At 42.5% G+C, this 22,642-nt stretch overlaps 1 protein-coding gene across 8 annotated transcripts in view; it reads right to left on the bottom strand.

Moving 5' to 3' along the window:
• The window catches only part of LOC138763454 (pre-B-cell leukemia transcription factor 1), a 389,485-nt gene that overhangs the window by 55,191 nt on the left and 311,652 nt on the right, over positions 1-22,642 (bottom strand). For 4 of the 8 annotated variants that reach the window (XM_069937625.1, XM_069937629.1, XM_069937626.1 and 1 more), the window contains 2 exons: positions 19,434-19,569; positions 13,007-13,166 (listed from right to left, as the gene is read on the bottom strand). In XM_069937625.1, coding sequence (XP_069793726.1) covers positions 13,007-13,166; positions 19,434-19,569 — 296 coding nt within the window. Of the gene's footprint in view, positions 1-7,193; positions 7,521-12,186; positions 12,515-13,006; positions 13,167-19,433; positions 19,570-22,642 lie in introns of those variants that run through there. The other 4 variants (XM_069937632.1, XM_069937633.1, XM_069937630.1 and 1 more) reach the window with 4 other exon arrangements.

Here is a 22,642-nt window from a genome sequence, read left to right as displayed (position 1 = left end):
GGTGAGAGCACACCTGGACCATGGTGAGCAGTTCTGGTTGTTATCTACAGAAAGGATGTCACTCAGCTGGATTCACAAGGATGTTACCATGACTGGCAGCCTTGAGATAGAAGGGTGGATAGGTTGGGTCTTTTTTCCATGGAGCACAGAAGGAACTGGGGGAGATGTGTGACAACTTTATTGATGGATATAAAATTTTATGGATGGATTAAGTGAATGGAGGTTTAGATCTGAGTTGCTGATGGTTTGAATAGTAGTCTGTGTGGCTCCAAGGGCTGTGAGGTGAATCAACAGACAGTCAATGTCTCTGAAGGGATTCTCTTTTGCTTCTATCTCCTATTGTTAAGGGCAGCAGGCAATTCTCATAGAGTTTCTTTATGGCAGACATAAGTTGTCATGTATATTACTTTTTTATGTGACAATAAAATGAACAGTCAGTCTTTTTTCCCAGGGTAAAGGGAGTCCAAAACAAGAGGAAATAAGTTTAAAATGAAAGGGAAAAGATTTAAAAAGGACTTGAGGGTTCATTTGTTCTCACTTTTGGTGAATGTGTGGAATGAGTTGCCAGTGGAAGTGGTAGAGGTGGGGACAAATGTTCAAAACATTTAGCAAGGTACATGGATAGGAAAGGTTTGAGGGAATATGGGCTGAACACAGGCAAATGGAAGAAGATTTGGCCAACGTGGATGAGATGAGCTGAAGGGCTATTTTTCATGGTGACACAGAGTCATATTCTGGAGGATTCTTAATGGAATATCTCTAGTTCTTCTAAACCCAGAAAATGGACACAGGAATAGCCTGTGTCCATGTCGATTGAGTTATCCAGGTAAGCATATCCCATTGAGATCTTTAGGCAGTCACTGAGGGAAGGAGCTAGAGAGCTTGTCCATGTAGGTGATGGTGCCATGTTAGTGGTGCAAGTCAGGAAGACAGCAGTGCCCAGAGTTGGAGTAAATGCAGAGTTTTGTGACCTGGGGGAGGTTATAGAGTGCCACTTAGATGTTATGGTGAGGTTATATAAGACTTTGGTGAGGCCAAATTTGGAGTATTGTGTGCAGTTCTGGTCACCTAACTACAGGATAGATATCTATAAGATTGAACGAGTGCAGAGAAGATTTACAAGGATGTTCCTGGGACTTGAGGAGCTGAATTACAGGGAAAAGTTAGACTGGTTAGGACTTTCTTCTCTGTAGCTTTGGAGAATGATGGGAGATTTGATCGAGGTATACAAAATTATGAAGGGGTATAGATAGAGTAAATGCATGTTGGTTTTTTCCACTGAGGTTGGGTGAAACAATAACTAGAGGACTTGACTTAAGGGTGAAAGGTGAAATGTTTAAGGGGAACATTGGGGGAAATTCATGCAGAAAGTGGTGAGAGTGTGGAATGAGCTACCAGCTGAAGTGAATGCAGGCTCAATATTGACATTTAAGAAAAAAAATGAACAGCCACAAAGGTGGGTGGAGCATGGAGAACTCTGGGTACAGATCATTGGAGCTATGTAGAATAATAGTTTGGCACAGACTAGATGGGCTGAAGTGCCTCTTTCTGTGCTGCAGTGCTCTAAGGTTTAATAGTTCCATGGTACCACAGAGCTTCAGATGAGCAGATTTACAAAAGCAAGAGAATAGGTAACATGGTATCTAAAATTGCACTAGACCCCATTTACAGGCTGACTGAAGTTTGCTATGGAGATTTTAGACTATAAGACTGTAAAACATAGGAGAAGCAATAGTCTATTCAACCCATTGAATATGTTCCACCCTTTAATCATGAGTTGATCCATTTTCCCCATAACCTTTGATGCCCTGGCTAATCAAGAACCTATCAAACTCTGTCTTAAATACAAACTGTTTCAATGAGATTCCCCCCGTATTCTTCTAAATTCTAACAAGTACAGGGATAGAGATGTTAAACACTGCTCATATGATAACCATTTCATTTCTGGGATCATCTTTGTGAACCTCCTTTGAACCCTCTCCACATCAACACATCTTTTCATAAATGATGTACCCAAAACTGCTCACAATACTCCATGAAGTCTCACTAGTGCCTTGGTTCAAGTGTTGACATAAACCAGATGTCATCAATAATAACCTACTTAACATGGTATTCCTTCCCTTGGGATACATTCAAGGATCCTGTGTACATTTTTCTACTTACACTATCACATTTAATTACCACTTTGCAAACCAAATTTACTGCAGCATAGTTCCTACACTGAACTGTATGTTCCAATGCTTGCTCTGTTTACATCCTTCTGCAGTTAAACAAGAGAGTCTGCAGATACTGGGGTTGAGTGCAATACACACGTGCTGGAGAAACTCAGCAGATCACACAGCAACAATAGGAAGTAAAGGGGTAATCAACATTTTGAACCTTATATTTTTTTCTATATGGGGAGAAGACTGAAAATTCCCAGATGCAAAGGAACCTGGGAGTCCTCGTGTGGGATACCTGAAGGTAAACTTGCAGATCGGGTCAGTGATGAAGAAGGCAAATGCAATGCTGGCATTCATTTCAAGAGGAATAGAATACAAGAGCAGGGATGTGTTGAGGCTTTGCAAGGACTGGTGAGACCTCACTTGGAGAATTGTGAGCATTTGGGTTCCTCATTTAAGAAAGGATGTGCTGACATTAGAGATAGTTCAGTGAAGGCTAACAAGGATAATTCTGGGAATTAAAGCATTGTTAAATGAGAAATGTTGGACAGATCTTGGCCGGTACTTGTTAGAATTTAGGAGAATGAAGGGGGAATCTCATTGAAACAGTTTGAATGTTGAAAGGCATGGACGGAATAGAAGTAGAAAGGCTATTGCCCATGGTGAGAAAGTCTAGTAAAAGAGGGCATGACTTCAGGATGAAAGGAACAGAGATGATTGTGGAGGGAAAATCATCAGGTGCATTTAAGGCAGAGATTGATAGGTTCTTGATTGGCCAGGGGCATCAATGGTTATGAGGAGAAGGCCAGGCAGTGGGACTGATTGGGAAAATGAATTAGCTCATGATTAAATGGTGGGGAAGACTCAGTGGGCTGAAGAGCCTATCTCTGCTCTTATGTCTTATATGGGAAGGTCTGGGAATAAACTGAAAGGAGCATAAAATGAGGCAGTAACTGCGTGGTTGATGAAAGGCATGAACCTAGTGGGCCAAAGGAGCTTTTACCGTGCTGCACCTCTCGATGAACCCCCATGCTGTTACTGCTATTGTCCATTGTAGAGGAAGTGGCACTGGAGGTGTCTTCATGTGCCATGGGTTATTGACACTGGCAACCAGTGGAGGACTGGTTATCATCTGAAACCATCAGCCCAGGTATGATATGCTTACCGCAGTTGATGTTTTCAAGGGTTCCCAGTCATAGTGTGGAAACAAACCCTTCGGCCAACCTTGTCCATGCTGACCAAAATGTCCCCCCTCCCTGCGTTTGGCCCATAACCTTCAAAATGAATCCTATCCATGTATCTTATCCAAATGGTTCTTAAACATTGGAATACTACCTGCCTCCACCATATCCTCCAACAGCCCATTTAATTCACCCATCAAATTTACCCCTCAGGTTTGTGTTTAATCTTTTCCCCCCTACCTTAAACCTTTGTTGTCTGGTTACTGATTTCCCTACTCTGAGCAAAAGACTGGGCAGCAGTGCCTAAACTTCCTAAGGAGGCAGAGGAGGTGTTTAATCTTTTCCCCCCTCACCTTAAACCTTTGTTGTCTGGTTACTGATTTCCCTACTCTGAGCAAAAGACTGGGCAGCAGTGCCTAAACTTCCTAAGGAGGCAGAGGAGGGCAAGGTTACTGGACCCTATCTTGACAAACTTTTGCAGGAGCACACTTGAGACTGTCCTGTCTGACTGCATTATTGTTTGGTATGGTCGCTGCAAAGCATCAGACAGGAAGACTTTCCAGAGGATCTTCAAAATGATGAAAGAGAATCACCGGGATCTTTCTTTCCTCCGTAGATGAAATTTATGGGAGCGCTGTCTAAATATGGGCTTAAGGAATTATAGAAGACCCTTTCCATCCATCGCACAGTAACTCAAACCCACTAACATGAAGAAGGTGGTACTGGAGCATCAAAATCTGAACAGCCAGGCTGGGGAATGGGTTCTTCCCACAGGCTGTGAAACTGATGAACTCCTGTAACTGTGAAAGCACCCTAATATTCATTCTGATTATTTCTGTGATCTTTGTGTATTTTTATGCATGCACCATGGTCTGGAGAGAAGATGCTTAATTGGGTTGTATGTGTAAAATCGTGATGATAATAAACTTGAACTTAATTCTTTTTGTTCATTTGATCTGTTCTTCTGCTAATTTTGTATACCTCCAAGCCCGCAAGAAGCAAGAGCAACAGAGAAGACTGAACGAGGGGGGAATAAAAGTGGCAGATATTGTGCAGTTTGGAGCAAACGTGAGGTAGGAGTAACTCAAAAGCATAGATGACTTTGCACAGCACCTCGGTTTGTGCTCTGGAACCTTTCCTTTGCATCCAGAGGATTTAGGTACATGAACAGAGATGGTCACTGGAAGCAGCAGGAGGGAGCTGGGTCAAAGCTGGGTCATTCCAGCTGCATTGTGCCTGTGTAGGCACAGCGACCATCTCACAGTTCATGACTGACAGGAGAATCAGGCCCTCCCTTGCTCTTTTCCATTTCCCATTGCCATGGCTTTCCAGCACTTAAATCTCTCCTGAGGTTCTGCACAAGGAGATGGGGGAGGGGAGGAGGGATGGGGTTGGAGAAGAGTGGAGGAAAGAGAAATATGGGGTCAGGGTGGTGGGGGAATGGAGGAGAGGGAGAGGGGAGACTCAAAAGCAGAAGATGGGAGAGGAGAGAAAAGGAGGCAATGAGAGAAAAGAAGATTGGTGGTGGGGGATATGGAGGGTTAGAGATGGAGGAAAGAAAGCTGGTAAAATGAGAATAAGGTGAGATACACTCTCCCAAAGGTCAGCAAGAAAAGGAGACATGAAGAAGGAAGGAAGCAGTAAAACTAAGAATCAAAGTCACTGCCACAATAACAGGGCATTTTGTGTTTCAAAAGATGTCAATGGACTTGTCAGTGTTAAAGTGTGGAATATGTATGCATCACATTGGACAAGAGGTTATCTGCACTTTGTTGTCCAAGAGCACGTATGCCTGACAAAACATCAGCCATGAAACATCTCACATGGGTGTTGATTAGATGTCAGTCGATTCCATGGAAATAATGAACATGAGATCCCGTGGGTAGCCAGGGAAACGAAGGCAGCAAGAGTGAGATGTCAGGGTAGGGGTGTGGTGAGAGGGAGATCAGGAGGAATGTGGTGGGGCAGCCAATGGCAGTGGTGGAAAATGGCTCACCAAAGAGTGAGAGTGAGATCCAGAGGATTCCAAGCTGGGTGAGACATGTTTGAAGAATATTGCTGAGAATATCCGATCTTGAACCAGCATACCTACCGTGATCCCCTGTGGCCATGATTAACCAAATGCAGGTACTGCCCCTCCAAGCAATGCTGGTAGAGTCAATGACCACCCATCAAAATCTGATGTAATTCCCCCAATCACATTTCAATGAGATGCGCATTGGAACCTTTAGCAATTGCTCTTTGTGAAAGTAGAGATTTTTCTGGGGTCTTCAGGAATGGCAATGAACATAAGGTTTCCTCATATACAGATGATCTTTTGCTTTTTGTTTCTAATCCAGAGGTTTTTTTTTTAAAATCAAGTATATCGGCTTTGCTTTCCCATATTAGTCAGTTTTCTTATATAAGCTGAATCTGCATAAAAACGAACTTTTGCCTTCAAATGGTTTTATATCAAATTATTCTAATTTTCCTTTTAAGATTGTGCAGAATCAATTTACTTCTATCAGCATTACAATTACTAAGTTATAAACATCTTTTTAAGGAAAATTTTAACATTCTATTTAATCTGATTAAATTATTATTATTGAAATGGTCACCTTCATCACTTTCAATGATTGGTCGTATTTGCTCTATTAAAATTTTACCTAAATTTTTGTACCTTTTTCAATCCATACCAACACCTAAATCTTTTTTTTATTCACTCAATTCTATTATATCTTCCTACATCTGGCAGGGGAAATACCCTCACTTCAATAAAGCTCGTCTTCAAAGGGATAAAAGGAATGGTGGACTGGCATTTCCCAATTTCAGATTATATTATTTGGGCGATCATTATTTCTGTTAAATTTTTTGTTACATTGGATAATATGGTTGACCGTCCTTCATGGGTAGAAATTTTACAAAGAATACTTCTTTATTGGAAATTTTAGGGTTCTTTTTGTCTTCCTCTTTATATAAGTTAACTTATAATCCAATATTTAAATATAGTTTGAGAATATAGGCACAATTTAGGTTTTTTGGATTTCAGAATTTTTCCCTATTATATCTAATCACTTTTTTTAAACCTTCGTTGCAGGATACAGCTTTTAATAACTAGCACAGATTGGGCATTAAAAGTTTTAAAGACCTTTTTATTCAAAATAATTTTGCTTCTTTTGAACAATTGATGGTTAAATTTAACTTACCAAACACGCATTTTTTAAATATATTTACAGGTTAGACATCCCTGATATCTGATTTTTACGGAAATTCCTAAGGGAAAAATTCTTGATTTACAGCTTTCTCATAAAGGTTCAATTATCTCTAATTTAGAACAACTTGCTTGATTTAAGAATGGCCTCGTTAGTTAAGATTGAGAGAGAATGGGAACAGGATTTCAATCTTTCATTCTCTGATGAGGTTTGGGTCTCCATTTGTAATTTGATTAATATGACTTCCCGTTGTGCACAACACTGTTCATTGTAATTTAAAGTGGTCCATGGGGTACATATGTCTAAAGTTAAATTATCTTGTTTTTACTCTGTTATAAACCCTCTATATGACAAATGTATAATTGCTGGGGCTTCTTTCATTCACATGTTTTGGACTTGACCTAGTTTAATAAATATTTGGAAAGATATTTTTCAAACATTATCAGTGATTCTTAAGGTTAAATTGGAAACCTTGCCTTTTTAATTGTTCTGTTTGGATCAATTCAAGATAATGACGTTTTATTGACTTCAACTCAAAACCGAATTTTAGGTTTTACTTCTCATTGAAAGCCAGACGTGCAATTTTGATTAAATGGAAAGATAACACTCCATCTACACATACACAATGGTTAAATGATATTACGTTTTGTTTAAGTTTAGAAAAAAATTAGATATGCCATTAAAGATACAAAAAATTAATTTCATAAAGGCATGATTATTATCATAATCCTAAATTTTAGGTTGTTATATGCTTTATTGCTGTGCTATCTATTCCCAGGTTGTTGTCATTTGATACCCACACATTTGTTATTTTTTTCAACCTTATACAGTGGTAAGGGCTTTGAAATTATGGTTTTCTTTTTCTTGTAATTTGTTATATAATTGCACTGTTTATCTTGAAAAGAAAAGAGATGTGCGACACCACCCTTGATGCATGTTGGAATTGGATGCTGCTGGCAAAGCATCTCTTCTCACCCAACTTGCCTCTGAGGAGGAAAAAGTCTGGAGTCAATCAAACTGGTGCAGTGGGACACATACTGTATACACCAGACCGAGTAATGTTACCTCTATGTGGAACATTGCAATACAAGCTCATGTGTACATTGATAAAAATGTGTATGCAGTCATAAAGCTGCAACATACACACATATAAACACTCCCACACACACACTCATAAATTCTTATCTCACACTCATACTTTTTTCTCAAACTCTCTCCCCTCGCACATTCAGACTCACTCAGTCTCTCTCACAAATATACAAGCTCTCTCTCACTCACAAACTCTCTCCAACTCTCCCACACACAAGCTTTCTCTTTCACCCACTCACACACCTACAAATACATAAACATCTACAATACCAGACTCACACACACACACACACACAATTTTCTCTCACACACAAGCACACACATCATAGATTCTTATACTTTCTCACACATACTTTTTCTCAGTCTCTCCCACACAATGTCTCTCTCTCACTCACACAAACTCTCACACTATCCCTCACACATACAAACTCTCTCACCCACACAAACTCTCCCCCTCTCTCACACACACACACACCAAAAATCACACATGCACAGAAACAAATGCCCCCACACACACAAACACTCACAATACCACAGACTCTCATACACACACACACACACACACACACACACACACACACACATGCACATGTGCACACAGACACACACATTAAGGAACATATGAACTCCACCAAGACGGAGAACGTCAGCAGGAAGACCAGCCAGGCCCCTGCCCCTCGACCATCATTGCAACAACCATTGTGCTGACTCTAAATTTGCCTTTAAGCACAGCTCCAGAGACCCAGTGGATGCACAGGAGGTTGGACCAAGGCTCGATTTGTGTGTGCCTTGCTAAGATCTGCCCTGTTTTCACTGAAACCTTCAGCTGGGAAAACAAGCCTGCAATGAAGTAGAGACCTAGCCCTACCCCCACCACCCACAGCAACTCCCCCCCCCACCCCCCCCCGCCACCCCGCACAGCTAGGATACCAGTGCTGCTTGGACAGTCAAAGGTTAGGAGGGAAAGGTAGAGACACAGCCCATATCCCTAGCTTTGATCCAACATGAAACACACAAGGCTAGAACTGGAATTTGTCATGAAATCCATCCTGTGAACCAATTAGAATCCACCTGGTTCTGTGAAATCAACGCAGGGAAGAATCTGTTGACCTGAATGAGGTCATGGCATCTGCCTCCAAGATGTTCTAGTCATCAGGGGAAAGTTTATTATCCAGGGTCAGAGTCAAGTTTGGCCACAGCCCTGTGGAAACACCCTGGGGTTTCGCTGAGCCAATAAAAGGCTTCTCACTAGATGCATGAATGTAAAGGGAATAGAGGGACATGGATCAAGTGCACACAGCAGAAGTTTTATTTTTTCTGGGGCATCAAGTTCAGCACAAATATGTGGCCCAGGGGACCTGTTCCTGTGCTGCACTGCTCTGTCCTTCACCATATCAATGCAGGCTGCTGAAAGCAAAGCAGGAGGTAGGGGGAGGGAAAAGCAGTGACACCCCCGGAAGTTGTGATGGGGAGTGGGACAGATGAGATTGCTCAGCTGAGATCTAGCATGAGTGAAAGGGTGATTTAATAATTAGCAAATGAGGTAAAGATTGGAGGCAGCTGTATAGAAGATGGCAGTGCACCATCTGAGAACCACTCCTGATCACAGAGTTGCTGGAATCTTCTTGGGGAAGAGGCAAACATTCATATCCCGAGGATCAGTTGGGGTATAATGAGGTCAGCCAATAAAAAAAAAAGGTCCAATCTTTATTTCAAAGTTTATAATCAAGGTTCTTTGACAACCATGCTTCTGGGAGACAGTGAAGGGTTGCAAATCATCAGGAGCTGGAGCCCTCTGAAGCTTTGTACCCATGTTGCTTACTGCTGAACATATCAGTCTGCCTTTGACCAGCAGTGTAAATGGTGCCGTACTTTGGTATAGAGTGTTTCTTCTTTGGCATGGGGTTTTTCCCAGTTCAATCCACTGCCTCTCTCAGAGATCCAGCATCCATGAACTCAAGGGTACAAGAGAGACTGCAGATACTGGAATCTGGAGCAAAAAAATGAAGGATTCCAGCTTGAAATGCTGATTGTTCTTTTTCCCCACTGATGCTGCTCCACCCACTGAGTTCTTCCAGTGGGTTATGCTGTGCACTGATTCCAATCAAGTCCATCATGGGCATGAGGAACTCATCATATCTCGAATGGACAGGTTCAGTTGGCTAGATTTTCCTATTTGCATCAGGTCCAGTCAGTTCCAGTGTAAAGTTAGCCATCCATAACATCAACTCCTGAACAATGCTTCATCATAGAACACAACAGCACATAAATAGGTTCTTCATCCCATCTAGTCTGTGCCAAACTATTATTCTGCCTGCACCCAGACCATATCCTTCCCTTCATGTATCTGTCCACATTTTTTCATAAATGTCAAAATTGAGCCAGCATTCACAATTGACTATTCCCAACATTCACCTTTTGGTGAATTTCCCAGCATTGACATTATGGAGATGTTAACGACAAGGAGCACGGGCTTGTAGGTAAGAAGGAGGAAATTTCCAGGGTATGTGAGGGGTAACTGGAGCCTTTGAATGTAATGCCTCAAGAGGTGACAGAGGCAATTAATGCTGTGACGTGGAAGAAGAATCTAAACATGAAATTGAATCTCCAAGGCTGAGGAGACCATGGTACTTGAGTGGACAAAGGGGAATTAGAATAGTAGAAGGGGCAGGCTGGGCCAAATGGTTGGTCGGTATGCTGTACAACTCTATGAATCTATGACATAACACACCCCTTGGTTTTGTTTCCTCTTCTAATTTTGCTCATTATTCTATCAATTAGATGGATCTGTGACCATTGGGATCACCCAGATAATGCCACCTTCGCCCTATCGGAGATATTCCCTTCATCCTGTCCATCCGCCTCACCCTCTCTACGGCTTCAACACTAGCCTGTGTTCTTTCTTTCTTTCCCAGTTCTGAAGAAAGGTCACCAACTTGAAACATGAGGACAATTTCTCTTTCCATAGAAACTGGTTGACCTGCTGAATATTTCCAGTACTTTCTGTTTAAACAATGAAAAGCTTTGATGTCATTCTAGATCTGTGCAGGTGAGGTATTTATTAATTTCATTCATAAAAATTAATGGATGGAGGAGGTCATCAGTCCATCATATTCACGCTAATGGAAAATAAAGCATCCAGCCTAATAGGGTAAGTCTTTTCACTGCCGGTCAGTTGAGTTAGACTACTTGAGTTCATATCCTTTTAATTGTGATGAGGATTTCGACACCTGTGGAAATGAGTTCAAGGTCACCTTTCTTGGCTTAAATTTATGTTCCCTGATCAATGATAATTTGTTGAAGGTAAGTCAATGTGTTCCAGAGCAGAAACAGGCCCTTCTGCCTGCTGTGTTAATGCTGACCATCAAGTATCCATTGACACTAATCCCAACTTCCACCATTAATTGGATAGAGAGCAAATAAAGGTTCAGATAGAAGTGTTGCTCAAGTGCTCCACACACCAGGCTACAGTAGCGTTGAGGTAACGTCACTGGGTTAGTATTTCCAAGACAGACTAAAAACCTGGAGTCAAACATGACCTGCTGGAGGAACTCTCACTGAGTTAAGCAGCATCTGTGGGAGGAAAAGGATAGTTGACATTCCAAGCTGAAGCTCTTTATTGAGTCCAGGGAATTGCTGGGGAGAAGCAATTTGAGTTCAAGTCTCCCATAAAAAAATAAATTCAATTATTCACTCTGGACTCTCAACTTCCCACTGCAGGAATCCAGCACGTCATTGAACTGAAGGGAGAAATAATTAGTAAAATAAACCTTTACTGGTTGTCTTGGTTGATCAGATGCTCTTATGAAAAGGGGATCATCATTCGGTGTGACATCATTCACATCTGGAGGACCAAAGGCAGCTGAAGAGAATGTGCAAATGGATGGAAGGAGTGGGTGGGAGACTGGGGAAAATTAGATTGGATAGGTGAGTGATCTCTCTCCCCACAGAGACAATAATGGTGCATGAGAAGCTTTTGGGATTCAATTTTAAGACTGCGGTTCAGGCTGGTGGCCACAGTGCCAAGGACAACTGCATCAGCTGTGATGGATCCCTGAAGAGAGGTTCTGGCTGAAGTTGAAAGGTTGAAGTCCATTTGTTCTTCACAGTATCCAATGAGGCCTGTGACATCTTCCTCTGCTGGAAATTATTTGTTTCATTGCCATTCAGTTCAGGCACTTCCCCTCAAAATGTATGAGGTACCCCAAGGGATACACTGAAGGGTCCTCTCATACCAAGTCCTCTGTTCTCAGGATTGAACAGGGACAGGGAAAACTTACTTCCCTGTTATTCTCTCAAAAAAAGAAAACAAATACATTGATTTCCAAATGTCAATGGGCTTTGGAAATTAGTCCTTGCTGACAATCTTATTGCTGAGAAACTCCCAAAATGGAGCTCAATGAGCAGCAGGCCATCACACAATGCTAACCAGTGACTGAGAAAGCAGCTTTAACTTGGCACCTATGGAGGGGGAGTTCATCACCAACTGCTCCACATCCCATCCTAATATCATCAAGGCTTATTCATCCATCATAAGGTACCATTGGTTATGATTGACTAGCCCTACCAAATCACAATTGTGCCCAAGCTGAGAGGTCAATTAACATTGTAGTGACATTTTATCTGTGCAGCCAATTGATCAAGGTTTCGGAGGACTCAGAACAAGCCATCGGATTTTTGCCTTTGGAGATGAAGGTGCTGCCCCTTTGCTTTGGAGAAGATCACTCAGATCTGCAGCTGCTGGAAACTCTCAGCTGGTCAGGCAGCAGCTGCGCAGAGAGAAGCCGAGTCGATGATTGAAATCTGCTTTTCTCCCCACTGTGGCTGCCCAGGCAGCTGAATATTTCCACGCTTCATTTCAGCATTTGTAATTTAGTCATTTTCAATCATTCTGAAATAGACATAATTCTGGGTGAAGAGTATTATTTAAATTTAAATGAAATTAAATTTATTTATGACACGGTAGAAGCTGATTCTGGTCATTGAAACCTGTGCTGCTCAATTACACCCAATTAACCTACTAACCCCCGTTATGTTTTTGGTGGGTGGGAGGAGAGCGGAGCATACGGGGAAAACCCATGCAGGTCACAGGGAGAAGGTGTAAACTTCTACAGACAGCGTCGGATTTGAACCCGGGTCGCTGGCGCTGTAATAGCATTGCGCCTCTCAAACTTCAGCAGATGCTTTGCCTGCCTGAGAGGAGAACCTGCTGAGCTCATGATTTCCAGTGTGTTACAAGAAGAGATACCAGACTCCCTACAATGAGAATTGATCTTTCAGCTTCTCCTTCATCACAATGCGGGGTGGAGGTGTCCTTTAAGAGTGGTTCGAATTGGAGACCTGATTAATGTCTGGCTGTGCAAGGTGGTCCATAAGCACTCACCAGTGGAGTTGGGAGTGGACGGGGAGTTGGCTCGACTTCCTTGAGCTGCCGCGTTTGTCGCAGTTACCGCTGTTTTGGCGGCATACAGATTTGCCTCCTCCTGGAACTTGCCTATGTTTTTCTTGTACCGGATTCGCTTGTTACCAAACCAGTTTGACACCTGCCAGAGGGTGACAAAGAAAAAAATCAAGGTGATGCTGACAGCCTGTGAGTTTAAGCAGATGCATCTGGAATTGCGGAGAGTGGGACATAAAAAGCAACACACCATGTGACACTGGAGCGGAATTAGGCCATTTGGTCCATCAATCCCATTCTCTTGCCTTCTCCCAGTAACTTTCGATTACCTCCTAATCAAGAAACTATCTATCTCTGTCTTAAATATACCCAATGAATTGGTATCCACAGCCATCCATGACAACAAATTTGTACAGATTCACCACCATCTGGGTAAAGAAATTCCTTCTCATCTCCATTTTACAGGGACATTTTTGTATTCTGAGCCAGTGCCCTCTGGTTCCAGTCTCCCCTACCATAGGAAACATCCTCTCCACTTTCACTCTATCCAGTCCATTCAGTATTCAATAGGTTTCAATGAGATCCCCCCCTCATTTTTCTAAACTCCAGAAAGTCCCATTAGGGCCACTTCCAGATCCCAATAGGTCACCATCATGTCTCAGCAGGCCACCTCTAGGCTCCAACAAGGCCATCTCCAGGTCCTAACAGGGCCACCTCCATCTCAAGGTGCCAGTGACCTGAGAGAGTCAGTGGCCCAAGGTTGCTGAATCAATAACAGGTGATCCATTCAAGTAGAACCACTGCCTCAGCGCCAGAGCTATCAAATGCTCCTCTCATTTGACAAAGCCAGTCCAAGCATCCTTGCAATTATTAACTGTTCCTTGGCCACCAGTTTGTTTCAAGTGTGCTGTGGTCCAGCCCCTCCTGAAAAAACCCAACTTAGACCCCACCGCACCCAAAAATTACAGACCTGTTTCTAAACTTCCATTCCTGTCAAAGATCCTCGAAAAAGTTATTCTTAGCCAATTGTTGCCCTACATCAAAACAACATATCCAAAAGATTCCAGTCAGGTTATAAGGCTCAGCATAGCACAGAGTCAGCCTTACTAAGAGTATACAATGAACTGCTCCTCGCCACTGTCTCAGAAAGTTCCGCCATTTTAATTCTCCTGGACCTTAGTGCAGCATTCAATACTGTGGATCATGCATGGCCCTGGACTAGTTTAAATCTTAGTGATAGAACTTTCTCAGTCAACACTGGCAAATTTTTATCCTTCTCTGCTACCCTTTCCTGCAGGGTTCACAAGGGTCTATTCTGGGCCCCATTCTCTTCTCCTTATACATGCTTCCCCTCGGCCAAATCATCCAAAAACACAGCATCTCCTTCCACTGCTACACTGATGATACTCAGTTCTATCTCCCCCTGAAGCCCAACGATCAAGTGAAGATAACCAGCCTCAATGACTGTCTGGAGGACATAAAGTGCTGGATAGCACAAAACTTCTTGCAGCTAAACAAAGGCAAATCTAAGATTATCCTATTTGCTCCCCCAGCCCCCCCATCAACTCCACCAAAAGTATCTCCAATACTCTTGGTAACTTATCCACGCTCATAAACCACACATCAAATCTCTTGGTGTGATATTCCATTCCACGTTTAAGTTTGACAAACAAGTCAATGCAGTAGTAAAAGCTAGCTCTTTCCAGCTCCACACTATTTGCCAAAATCAAATCATTCCTGTCACTGAAAGTCCTTGAGAAAGCTATCCATGCCCTCATTTTCTCCCGTTTAGACTACTCTAACTCTCTATACATGGGAATTAATCAGTCGTCATTATCCTATCTGCAGCTTGTTCAGACAGGCTCCTGACAGGAGCCAAGAAGAGGGACCATCTCATCCCTATTCTCACCTCCCTTCACTGGCTGCCAGAACGGCTCGCTCAGAATAGATTTTAAAGTTCTCCAGTTTGTTTACAAAGCCATTAATGGACTAGCCAGTTCCTATCCCACCAATCTCCTAATACCCTACTCCACTTCAAGACCCCTCAGATCGGCCAATTTAGGGAGTTTGGTTGTTCCACACTCAAATCACAAACTCAGGGGAGATCGCACCTTTGCTATTGCAGCCCCCAAACTGTGGAACAACATTCCTCTCCCCCAACGAATCAGCCCCTTCCTTTAACTCTTTAACAGGCTGAAGCTGTACTTTTATTTGCAAGTGTTTTGAGGTGATTATTGATTGTTCCATGTTGTATGTACAATTCTGAACCTTGGGTACCCGTTTTATACTGCATTTTAAATAGCTGCTTAAGTTGAGTTGTAATTTTGATCTGTACATCACTTTGGTCAATGTGAGTTGTTATAAATATGCTATATAAATAAACTAAACTAAACATTCTTGGGATCATTCTCAAAAACTTTGTCTGGGCCTAGCCTAATGTCAACACATCCTTCCTGAGATAAGGAGCCCAAAACTGCTCACAGATTGCAAAATCTTTCAGCAAGAGTGCAAAACTTACTTACTCCTCTATATATTGTTTAGTTCCATCTCCGCACTTTCCCCTCAGTCACTCACTGAGTGCTTCTTGTCTCTGAAAGTACCCAATCACCTGAGGATCGAGTAAGCTTGCTTCTGTTGGAGTTGTTGCATAATAGAAAGCAATGGATTCATTGAGCTGTTCTGGCACTGGAGGAGTCAATTCAACCCATCAAACACATGCCAGCTACCATACCAATATCATTCCCCCACTCTTTACCTCAAGCCTGGCAAGATTCTTACCCTCAAACGTCAATCATATTCCTTTTTCAAATCACTGGCTTTGAGAGAGAGATAGAGAGAGAGAGAGAGAGAGATAGAGAGAGAGAGAGAGAGAGAAGGAAAAAGAAAAATAGAGAAAAATAAGAAAAGGAGAAATGATAGAGGGAGAGAAAAAGAAAGAAAACTGGTCTTCCTCACATTTGCATCCCTGACCCAAATCATTCCAACTGTCCATTGTCCTTGTACTATCAGTTAAAGGGAATGCCTTCACTTGGTTTAGTTTTTCTTCATCCATCATCATTTTGCAGGCATGTCAAATTTCTGCCACAGCTTCCTCAGCTTCTCCAGCGTGACCCTGTTCCTAACCCTCCCATCCATGGACCCAGACTGGCAACTCTCCTCTCCACTCTCTCAGGAACCTGGGCTTAATTCTTCCAGAACAGTGAACGGATTCAGACAGAATCTGCCAGTGGTAGCCTAACCTGGGATGTTAGCACCATTACAGATTCCAGAGTCTTGACGAAATTCTGAGGAACTCAGTGGGTTATGCAGCATCCAGGGGAATAAATGTCAGTCAGCATTTTCAGTTGGGACAGGAGGGTCTCAGCAGGTTCTGCCACAGCCACTTCTTCTCCTCCACCCTCCCCTCCCCATTTATATACATAATATTGACACACCACACCTTAGTCTCGATAAAGGGTCCCCACCCAAATCTGACTATTTCTCCTCTAGATGCTACCTGATCAACTGAGTCCCTCCAAGCTCTCAGTGTTCATTCAAGATAACAACATCTGCAGCTTCTATGCTTCTCAGTCATTCTGGTGTTTTTCTATTCCTTACTTTCATCTGCATGGCACCTGATGAGTTGACTTTGTGGCCCATTAGTACTAACTAGAATCAGGAAAGACTATGGATTAGAACAGTAGTTTGGAAGGTCATTTCAATCTATAATTGGGTGATGGATTGAGCTATAGAAACATAGAAACATAGAAGATAGGGGCAGGAGTAGGTCATTTGACCCTTCGAACCTGTTCCGCCATTCAACGAGATCATGGCTGATCTTAAAGTTCAGTACCCCGTCCCCGCCTTCTCTCCGTAACCTTTAATAACCTTATACTGAAGAAATATATCTAATTCCCTCTTAAATATATTTAATGAACCTGCCTCTACTGCCCTCTGTGGCAATGAATTCCACAGATTCACCACCCTCTGGGTAAAGAAATTCCTTCTCATCTCGGTCCTAAATGGTTTGCCTATTATCCTCAAACCATGGCCCCGGGTTCTGGATTTTCCCATCATTGGAAACATCCCATCTGCATCCATTCTGTCCAGTCCTGCCAGAATTTTATATGTCTCTATGAGATCCCCTCTCAATCTTCTAAACTCCAGTGAGTACAATCCCAATTTGCGCAATCTTTCCTCATAAGTCATTCCTGCCATTCCAGGTATCAGCCTGGTGAATCGCCTCTGCACTCCCTTCATTGCAAGAACATCCTTCCTTAGATAAGTGACCAAACCTGCACACAATACTCTAGGTGGGGTCTCACCAAGGCCCTGTACAGCTGCAGTAAGGTATCCTTGTTCCTATACTCAAACCCTCTTGATATGAAGGCCAACATACCATTTGCCTTTTTAACCGCCTGCTGTACCTGCATGCTCGCCTTCAGAGACTGGTGTACAAGTACTCCTAGGTCTCTCTGCACTTCCCCATCTCTTAATCTATTGCCATTCAAATAGTAATCTGCCCTCCGGTTTGTATTACCAAAGTGGATAACCTCACATTTATCCACACTGTAGTGCATTTGCCATGTATCTGCCCAGTCCCTCAATTTATCCAAATCACACTGGAGCTTCCTGACCCCCTCTTCCGTGCACATAACCCCTCCTAGCTTAGTGTCATCTGCAAATTTGGAGATATTACATCCAATCCACTCATCCAGATCCTCAATGTAAATTGTGAACAGCTGGGGTCCCAGTACAGATCCCTGTGGCACCCCACTGGTCACCGCCTGCCACTCAGAAAACGAGCCATTTATCCCAACTCTCTGTCTTCTACCTGCCAGAAAGTTCTCAATCCACATCAATACTTTGCCCCCAATCCCATGAGCCTTGATTTTGTAAGCCAGTCGTTTATGCGGGACCTTATCGAAGGCCTTTTGGAAGTCCAGGTACACCACATCCACTGGCTCTCCCCCATCTATTTTACCTGACACCATCTCAAAGAATTCCAATAGATTTGTCAAGCACGATTTACCTTTTGTAAATCCATGTTGACTCTGTCCGATTCCTTCTCTGCTAGTCATATGCTTCGCTATTACATCCTTAATAATGGATTTCATCATTTTGCCCACTACTGATGTAAGGCTCACCAGCCTATAATTCCCTGCTTTTTCTCTACCCCCCTTTTTAAATAGTGGGTTAAAATTAGCTACCCTCCAATCCATGGGTACTGATCCTGAGTCTATCGAGTTCTGGAAAATAATTCTTAAAGCATCTACTATCTGAATGGCCACTTCCTTAAGTACCCTAGGATGTAGATTATCAGGCCCTTGGGATTTATCTGCCTTCAATCCCATCAATTTCCCCAAGACCATGTCCTTAGAGATACTGATTTCTTTCAGTTCCTCCCTTGCATTAGTCTCTATGTTTCCCAACATCCTTGGGAGGTTATTTGTATCCTCTCTTGTAAAAACAGAACTAAAGTAAGAATTTAATTGGTCTGCCATTTCCTTATTCCCCATTATATATTCCCCTGATTCCGACTGCAAAGGACCTACTCTGGATTTCACCAATCTTTTCCTCTTGACATATTTATAAAAGCTTTTGCGGTCAGTTTTTATATTTGCCGCAAGCTTACTTTCACAATTTATTTTTGCTCTCTTGATTAATCCCTTTGTCCTCCTTTGGTGCATCTTGAACTGCTCCCAGTCTTCGGTTGCGGTACTTTTTTTGGCCAATTGATATGCTCTCTCTTTGGACCTAATGCTGTCTCTAATTTCCCTTGTTATCCACGGTTGAGTCACCTTTTTTGGTTTATTTTTATGCCAAATCGGTATAAACGATTTTTGCAATTTCTCCATTAGATCTGTGAATGCTTTCTATTGTCTATCCACAGTCAACTCCCCCATAAACACCACTCAATCAATCCCGTCTCATACCATCATAATTCCCTTTATTTAATTTCAGGACCTTAGTCTCAGTTTTAATTTCATCACTCTCCATGTTGAGTGAGAATTCGATCATATTGTGATCGCTCCTACCCAAAGGGCCTCGTACAACAAGATTGTTGATTAGCCCCTTATCATTGCATAATGAGAGGTTGAGTGTGGTAGCACAGTGACGCAGCTTTCAGAGACCTTGGTATGACCCTGATCTCTAGAGTTGTCAATGTGGAGTTTGCATGGCTTCCCTTGGCACTCCACTTTCCTCCCATGTCCCAAAGGCATGGACAACATATCTGGATTGCATATTTTACTTCCCATGTAGGGGATAAATGTTGGCTTCTCACTCGGAGTAACGCCCCTGCATGTCACGGGTTCACAGGATCACAAACGATTACCATTAAAATGTGCTGTGACATGCTTAGAGTTCAGAGGGAGTGCAATGTGACCAGGGGAATCCTGCCATCCCCTCTCACTGATAGAACTGCCCTCACCTGTGCCACAGTGATGCTACACTTCTTCGCCAGTTCCTCCTTGGCTTCTTCACTGGGGTACGGGTTGTTGAGGTGAGAGTAGAAGTACTCATTGAGGATCTCCGTTGCTTGCTTGCTGAAGTTACGCCTTTTTCTCCTGAAAGTAAAAAGATTTCAAAAAAGAAAGGAAAACCCACTCCCTGCCACTCCCTTGTGATTACCACCAGCTCACATTTCATTCATCCTTTCCCAGAGCTTCCCCAAAGCCCAAAAGGATCATCTCCAGTCCCCAACGGACCCACCTTGAGGTACCAACAGGGCCAAGTCCTAATAAGGCCACTTCTAGACTCCAAAGGGGCCATCTGCAGGTCCCAACAGGCCATCTCCAATCCCCAACAGAGTCATCTCCAATCCCCAAACTTGAGGTACCAACAGGGCCATCTCCAGGTCCCAACAGGGACATCTCTGTCTCAAGGTGCCAGTGGCCTGATAGAGTCAGTGGCCCAATGTTGGTGAATTAACAACAGGTGATCCATTCAAGTAGAAGCCACTACCTATCGGCACCAGAGACCTGCATACAATTTTAACCATTGGTGCTGTCTGTGTGGAGTGCGTATGTCCTCCCTGTGACTGCAAGGGATTCCCTGCAACCCACTCAGGTGCTCCATTTGCCACCCCCATTCCAAAGGTGTGCGGGTTGGCAGGTTAACTGACTACTGTAAATTGTTCCGAATGTGTGGGTGATGGGTTCAATCTGGGAGGGGAATTCTACCACTCACCCACACACCTGGGGCACACAGAGAACAAGCATAGTCATGAGAGCCCATTCAATCCATCATGTCTATGCTAGCTCTATGCATAGCAATCCCATCAGTCCCATTCCCTCACTAATTTTGCTTGACATCCTCTCTCATGTGCCTGTCACCCTCACCCTGATTCTCTTGCTGCTCCATTCACAAGATTAATTATCCGATTAACCACACATCTTTGGGATGTGGAAGAAAACTGTAGAACACCAGAAGGGTGGGGGTTGAGGGGAGTGGTAGGGCCTACACAGGGAGAACATGCAAACTCCATGTCAACAGTAGGTCAGCGGAACATTGAACAGGGATTGGACTTGTAGAGGTACATTGGATAGGATGAGAGGGAATGCAGTGGATCAGAAGCAGCTCAGCCCTTCTTGATCTGGGTGCCACATCTTGAAGAGGGAGCCTTAGTTAACCTGCTGTTGTAGTGTTGTAAAGCTGCAGTCATTAATAATTATCCCTGAGATAATTCTGACAAGTAAAATTCAGCTGAGTGAGCCCTAAATACAACCATCCATTTACCCTTCACAAAGTTCTATTCCCGCAATATTTCTTTTGAACTTCACATCTTTGTTTACGTATGAGTAAAGAGAATGCATTTATTGCATACACACAAATACAATGCACAGATGCACTGAAATTCTTACCTGCTGAATAATTTCTTTATTTATTTACATGTGTACAGTTTTTTTTTACACTACCAATAAGTGATAATTCTGCCTCACCCACAGAAAAGAATTTCAGGGTTGTACGTGATGAAATATATGTAATTGACAATAAACCTGAAATTTGAAATCACAGTTATGTGAGATACACCAATTACAATAGGACACATCAAATTACTACCAAGGCCAGACAGAAAAATAAATAATAAATATAAACTATTATTCACAGTTGTAGTTTACGCATAAAAAAGATGTTTCACCATATTTAGGGAAGAATGACTCCAGATGCTTAGTGGTTCACGCAGCATCTGTGGAAGACAGTCAACATTTTGGGCTGGGATCCTTCATCAGGACTGAGAGGTACCTGGGCTCCTTGTCAGGACCAAACTGGGAGGCGTATAAACGGAGCTGGAAGCCATGTGACAGTAGATGGTGGCGGAAGCGAGTAACCAAGATGGGTGTACAAAATCATGAGGAATAGATTGGGTAAATGCAAAGAGTCTTTTGCCCAGAGTAACCATACTTTTAATACTCTAAACCTTGAAATCCCCTTGTTAAACCCCCATTCTTCTTTCCATCTCTTTTCTATTCCAGGACATAATTTATGACCTACCTCACTAAAACTTACCTAAAAAAGTTAACTACTTCCTCTTGAAATTCTACCAGTAATCTAACCACAACACCTACTTATTAGTCAGGAAGGCATCAGTGGTTTTCAAACTGCTCCCCTAAACTCACCTTCCACCTTGAGCAAATTCTTTGCCATAAGTGCCATAAGATTAGTAAGGGATTGCTTAAGGTGGTATATGAGTGGGAAGGGAAAGTTGAGAATCACTGCTCTAGACCCAATTGTTACTGAAATATTTTGCTTGAGAAAAATTGTCATTGACCCATTTCCTTTGGAGTTATAAAAATGTGCACATAATGATTCATTAGTTACGATTAAAACAGCAGTTTTCAAACTTTTTCTTTCCACTCACATACCATTTTAAGTAATCTCTTACTAATCACAGAGTACCTATAGCATAGGGATTACTTAAGGTGAAATGTGAGTGTAGGGGGGCAGTTTAACAACCACTGGTCTACACTTACTGAAGAGATTGACGAGGTCGAGGCTACTAGCCCCCATCTTGACAATATTTTACAGGAGTGATGTTTTTTGCAGACAGTCTGAAGACTCTGTGATTGTAGTAAAAACACAGAAATGCCAGAGGAACTCAGCGTCCCTAGGAGGTAAAGATATTCTACTGATATTTTGGCCCTTCCTCAAGGTATGAATAATAACGTATGAGTTACATTTTACAAAAGCACATTTGAGAATGTCCTGTCTGGATGCATCATTGTGTGATATGGCCCAACTCATTCATGCCAATCAGGATGTGCTTGTGTTCAGCCCATATCTCCTTAAACCTTTCAAATCCCTGTTCCATGAACTACTGCAGGACCACCAAAAGGACTGTCTGCACTACTGAAACACCACATTTATTGGCACAAACTGTCATCATGAAAACTTGTACCTTTTTTCTGACTCACGACACATTGTGGCAATTGAATGTGTCCTATTGTAGTTGGTGTTCTAACGTACCTGTATGACTACAGCAAATAAGAATTTTGGCACTGTGTACATGGTACTTATGTATATCTCAATAAACTCTCATCTCATGCCATATCGTATCTGTTAAAATCTTTTAAATGTTGCAATTGTCCCCACCTCTACCATTTCATGCCACACACCCACCCCCCTGTGTGAAGAAGGTTC

Source organism: Narcine bancroftii, chromosome 5, assembly GCF_036971445.1.
Source record: "Narcine bancroftii isolate sNarBan1 chromosome 5, sNarBan1.hap1, whole genome shotgun sequence".
NCBI lineage: Eukaryota > Metazoa > Chordata > Chondrichthyes > Torpediniformes > Narcinidae > Narcine > Narcine bancroftii.
The sequence above is the reverse complement of the archived record's forward strand: the minus strand, read 5'-3'. Positions and strand labels throughout refer to the sequence as shown.